This window comes from Anopheles darlingi, chromosome 3 (genome assembly GCF_943734745.1).
Source record: "Anopheles darlingi chromosome 3, idAnoDarlMG_H_01, whole genome shotgun sequence".
NCBI classification, from domain to species: Eukaryota; Metazoa; Arthropoda; class Insecta; order Diptera; family Culicidae; genus Anopheles; species Anopheles darlingi.
In genome coordinates this window covers 61778803-61784802 of record NC_064875.1, presented here as the reverse complement: position 1 = coordinate 61784802, position 6000 = coordinate 61778803, and the positions used below count along the sequence as shown (strand labels likewise).

General features: G+C 48.7%; 1 protein-coding gene across 1 annotated transcript in view; it reads right to left on the bottom strand.

The window, feature by feature from the left end:
- Positions 1-2953: 2953 nt before the first annotated feature.
- LOC125955682 (uncharacterized) overlaps positions 2954-6000 on the bottom strand; it is a 42929-nt gene continuing 39882 nt past the window's right edge. Inside the window, exon 7 of the mRNA XM_049686823.1 lies at positions 2954-4081. Coding sequence (XP_049542780.1) covers positions 2954-4081 — 1128 coding nt within the window. The remainder of the gene's footprint in view (positions 4082-6000) is intronic.

Below are 6000 nucleotides of genomic sequence, written 5' to 3'. Positions count from 1 at the left end.
TTGGAATATTTTTAAGTAAACTTGATTGAGTGAATCCGTAGAGCTGTCCAAACCATGAATCGGAAATGAGATTTTTCCATTTTCTATTTATTTTGCAGATGCTCGTCCAAAGTCCAAATTATACTCACCTTATTACCTAATCTCAAAATACACCATAAAATGTCATCATTGAAGCATGGACAGCACAAAACCAAACGAAAAGAAAACAACAACCGTTTTACACCGATCTTCAAATATGAATAATATGTGCGTGCGCCAGGCGCACTCGCTTTATTCAGTTTTTCACGTGCTGAACGTGAAACTTTTTGCAGGGCAATAGATTAGTGCACTAGTTGGTTCATTGATTGCAAAAATACAGGAATCGCTGCGCTCTCGAACTCCGGGAGCCAAGTCCAGCAGCCGGAAGATCGCAAGGAAAGGGTTTTTTTGCGCGATTAATTTTTTACACGTCATAAGCGCAATATCGCCCTCGCCCCAACTATAGCACTACGCGCTGTGAAACCATCGATAGGAAAACGGGAGGGCTTAGTGAAGAAACTTTCTTTCGTATTTACAACGGCTTCGCATGTTCCCTGTCTGCCTGCGAGATTAACGACTGGTTTTTAGTTGATTGTTGATTGGGTTGATAGTAGACATGGCCGGCCAGTGAACAGAGTTATGCTCATAGCGTTATGCTGCGCATCTGTTGCACTGAAACTAAAGCAACATCATCTTCATATACTGCCCATTTGTGGGTTTCGTGCTGCTTATCATTTCTATAAATACGTGAGTTTTATGTAGGTTTAGACAGGATATTCCATCATCACTTCTTTCGTGTGACAAGACAAGTGTCACAGTCCAGCACGGGGGCAAAGTCATGTACCGATGATGCTTCTTAATTCTACGGTAACACTCTCCCTACCACTTACTTGCTTACTTAGCACCAATAGTCTGCTGCTGCTCCTTACGACTCGAATCACTTATCGACTAAAAGGGGGGTTTTGCTTAGGTTTTCAACCATTTTGCTTTTGCTTGCGTTGCTTACGAGTTGATTGTTGCCGGGGTTCCGAGTTTACCGGTGCTCACAATGGAGTCAGCAGGTCCCTTTTATGGAGGGAGGCAAGAGAACCCACTGACTGAATGCTGGCGTTTCCTTCCGGTTGTGTCCCGTTGCCCGCCAAGCTTTGTTGTACTGATACAGTGCTTCTTTGGTTCCCAGCTAGCCAGTTTCACTGCCTGGTGGAGAAAACGCCTTTCCGTGATCATAGTTTGTTTGGATTCAAACATTGTTTTTTTGTTTTTCATTTGTATGTGTGGGTGCGTATGCATGTATGTATGTGTATGTAGAAAGTGTAGTTGTTCATTTTTATTCATTCCACTTCTGCCTCTGCTTCCCTTTTTCGCTCTACTGTCTTCCACAGGAAGCTGCACCATTCGCTTCGCTCTCTACGAAACCGATAAATTCGTGACCGTGACCAAAAAACCGTCGCCACTCGGCACCATCGGAAAAAGGGGTGTTGGTAGGGGCACACGGCTCCTACTGTTATGTTTTTACTTTAGGTGAGTGGGGGGAGGGCGGTTTTGAAGGCATGAGTGGTGATAACATGGTTGGCTTGATGGAATTATGATTACAAAGTGTCCCTAGGGGCCTGTATTGACGCACCACAACCTTGAGGTGAGCGCGCGCAAGCACACACACGCACACACATACGGCTTCTCCGCTTTTACTTTAGTCGCGAAAATTACCCAAAAAAAATCGGATGAATTTCGTTGTTAAATCACGTGCTGGACCTTTCGGACAAGATCGTACCTTAGCGCTTTGATTAAATGGCTTTTATATTAAATGAGTATCGCGAATTTGGTGTTTCTCGCCTGCTATGCTCTACAAACGTGATCAGTTTTTAAAGCTTTCCCTGCCCTTTCCTTTCCAAAGTGCCTTTGCACTTACTCAACTCAACAGGTTTAGCTAGCATACTTTCCTGTCGAAAAACTGAACGCGCTACGATTGTCAGCAAATGATTGAATCACTCGACGGTATTTGCTTCCTAATCTCAATTGGGTTTGGTCCTATACGAGAACGAATGCTTTTAAACACCGATTAGTATACACAGTTGCAAAAGTGAAAAGCTTATAAGCTACTTATCGCGGGATCGTGACAGAACCGAATCCGAGAGAGCCTTCTATTCTAATGGTACACCCCCAATGGTCCGTTCGTCGTCAATTGAATTGAACTTTTCCTGCACTTCTGCCTCTGCGACAGAATTTTAAAGGTAGCGTAAGGCAAACGTCATGCACACTTGGTTAAAGAGAAGATTTGTTTTTCGTGTTTTGTTGCTTTAAATACGGGGGATTAGAATACAGATAACACCGAGGCCATGACAAAAGAACTCGCACTCATTAGAAGAGAGAGAGAAAGAGAGAAAGAGAGAGAGAGAGATGGAGCGAGAGGTTTGCGCACGAAAAAAACTGCAGCAGCACACCAGCAACACCAACACCAACAACAACAACAACAACAACGACGACGACGACAATATACACATTGAATGAAAGCTCCAGCCTGGGGGGACATACGGAGCCCGGGAAGTGAAGTGTTTGGTTTACCTGTTAAAATACCCTTATCTGACTACAAATTTGAAGGGGATAGGGAGGAATATACGAGCGGGTGTGGGTGTGTATATGTGTGAACGCTTTGGCTTTTTTTTACATTCCAACGGTGTCCTGACCACGGTGAGTGTGGCCGCTGACCGTTGGGCATCGCCGCGGACAATGAAAAAACCAATTGACCACAGCCAGCCGGTGAAAGCCTGATGAGCTTCGGTTGTTTCGTTCGTTGGGTGGATGACACCCAAGACAACCCAAGACCGAACCGAATAATGGAGGCGCCTGGTGTTTTGTACAACGAACCGGATTTTTGGGATTTTTTTGGGCGAACAGCGGAGAGGCTGGCTCACTGGCTGGTCACCACTGGCCAGAATCAGAATGGGCCGTCCGGTTCGGTGAACAGTAGCGCGCACGAACCATCGCCACTGTCAGTACCAAAGATGGAAGCCGTGGTATCGATGAGCATCGATGGAGGCGCCGGTTTCATCGTTTCACGATCCGATAGGACGGTAAAATCGATGTCCAGTTGCTGCAACGTGGTCCCCTCTTCCTCGAGGCAACCTATTAGCTCAAGTAGCAGCGCATCTTTCGATTGATCGTCACGCGTTGCGCCTGCTTCGGCTAGCGTCATCTCGGTGGCGCTGGATGAGGTGCATCCGATCTTCATTATCGATGGCCACTGGACACTGGACTGCTTCGATGGACGGTGTCGCCTTCGGCACCGTGCTCGTCTCCTCCCGAGGACACGCCCAACGGTCGGTGTGGTGCTGGTCGTCGCTGCTGGTGGTCGCTGGCACCTTCTCCTTCGCAATGGCATCAAGCCGTCCGTGCCCTTCAGCCGCGGTAACTGACATCCGGTCTGTGCACCCGTATCACCGAGACCGTGCCGCGCGCTGCTGAGTGCATTTCGGTTCCGTTCCTCTTCGACCGAAGCCATCTCCGAGGATGCCACCACCTCCGGCTGCTGCTGCTGTTGTGGTGTGGCGGGTGGCGTGTTGAGAAAACATTCCGTCAACTCCGGTCCGGGTGCGGGAGTACCATCGGCGTCCAGCATCGTGGTCGAAAGCACGGAGGAATTCCCCGGAGGCTCGTCACCGCAACCGGATGTGGGTTGTACGGTAGCACCACCGTACACCGCGAATGATTTCGGTGTTTGGACGTCCGGCGGTGCGATGATGGGGGGCTGGTAGGTGTAGATGTTGCGGTGCGGCAGTTCGCACACCAATGTTGACTTTGCCCGGCCAGACGGCAGATGGACGAGCGGATGGTCGTCGGCCGAATTGCCGGATACTGACAACAGCAGCACGGATTCGCGGCCATCGGTGCCACTGTTCGGAATAATAATCGGTTTCATTTCCGGTCGCGTCAGTCCAACGTCGACGATGGGGCTACAGTTCGCCTGTGCCTGCAAGGTAGGCAAAGCGGATGCAGCGAGAGATGTTGTGCTTGAGTGCTCATGGTTGCTGCCGATGCTGTCCAGCGATTGGTATGCGATGCCTGTCTGCTATTATGCGGTGGTAAACGAGGGAAACCAGGAGAGAAGGGAAGCGAAAAGGGAAGAGTGAGAGAGAGAGGGAGAAAGAGAGAGAGAGAGAGAGATAGAAAGAGAGAGGGACACAGATAAAATTAGTTTCAATCACAACCGGAAAACTGTCATGCCGGCAGCAGCAGCAGCAGCAGCATTGTCCGCGAGCGCGCCCGCTGGCTTCTTCTGACAATTCGAGGCAAATGAATTTTGGATGAATGAACGTTGAAGCAGCCGAATGCCGGGAGTTGCGGGATTGAGTTGGCATTTCTAAAATGAATTGAGGAGAAAATGTTCGCGTTCCGAGCTCGGGAAAGGTCGATAGTAATGGCTATTGCATATTTAACTGTCAATAACAATTTGAAAGTTGAAACTGAAACCGGAGATTCGAAGCCTGGACTATAAATAGCTTACTAAAGTCAATCAACGCTGCAATCTAGAATGCCTGGATATTTGTCCGTCGATGAATTATTGTTTACGGATTGTTTTAATCCTAGTTACCTATGGAGCTTATTATCGAATTGTAACTTGAGTCCGGTGGCGTTCGTATCCCTTCTGTTAAGTTGTGTTCTAAGTTCTGTGGTAAAACTCTGCTAAGTGATTACAAAAGTACTAAGTGAAGAGTCTTGTACTGTAAGGGATTTATGTAAAAGAGAGAACAAACTAAGGTAATATCATCTGGCTGCTAATGGCAGCTCAGGTGTTTGTAAATCATAAAACTGCTTCCGCAAATCAATTCCAGTTTCGATTTGTTTCATTTAAACGATTCGTCCACCACGGGCACCATCAACAGCAGAAGAATCAGCAACGTCAAGCACACGGCCACGGCTTCAGACGGCTCAAAATCGCACAAACTTTTCCCTTCGTTCGCTTGCGATACAACTTTTACCCTAAATGGTCTCGGTTTGATTACTGCGCGCATCTAGCAAATCCTTCCGGAAGCCATTCATATCCCGCCCCGGTTTCTGCGACCGACGGACGGACCACCACCAGGTCACTTTGCGTCCGGACAACTTTCATAATTTTCCTATTTTTACATTCAAAACCCATTCGAAGAGTGGTCACAGGTACACGCAGCGAGCGCGTCCGTACCCGTCCGTGCTGGCCGGCTGATGAGGTGTTTTCTTCCTCCCGTGTAGACTTTGTTGAGTCCGCCCGGGAGCGAGCCGTGGGGTCATAAATTTTGCCGAAAAACTTTTTCTCGCCAAATGCTCGCTCGCAATGCGAAGTGGAAAATCAAGAAGGGAAGCTGGAAAGAGTGCAAGAAAGAAAAATGCGCAGCCAAGCAAACCGCCGGCGCATACACATCTTTGCATAACAAATTGTAGTGACACTTTTCACCTTTCGCCGGTACGCAAAGAAGGGCACCGAACGCACGCAAAGTAACCAGACCCCCGGTGTTTGGCCGGTACAAGAGAAATGCGAGAAAATGGTCTTGGCTCTTGGCACACGGAAACCACGGCATGGTTTGGTCTGGAAGCGACCGAGCGGCCCCTACTTTCCTCGTTGGCCCTTCCAGTTCCAGTTTCCAGTTCGTTCGCACGTTCGCATTACATTGGCGCTGCATGCATATTTATGCTGGCTGGGTTGTTGAAGACCCGGTTGCAACTGCACTAGAAAAGTGTCGCTAAGAGGCTGTTATGGGCCCGATGAGGCGTCCACAAAACAACGCTTAAGTAGCAGCTAGCTAGCAACGTGGCAGCGGTGCCCCTCGCCGGCGCCATCGTCGCTGATATCGTATTCTGTACGAGAAGGCCACTCGAAATGGTGGAGTAGAGAGGGGGAGAAGGGATTGATGACGGTAGACATCATCACCATCTGCCTCATCATCACCGCCATCGTCATCGGTATGAGCGCACGGGGGGGTTGTCACTATTTATTGCTATGCAAAGAGT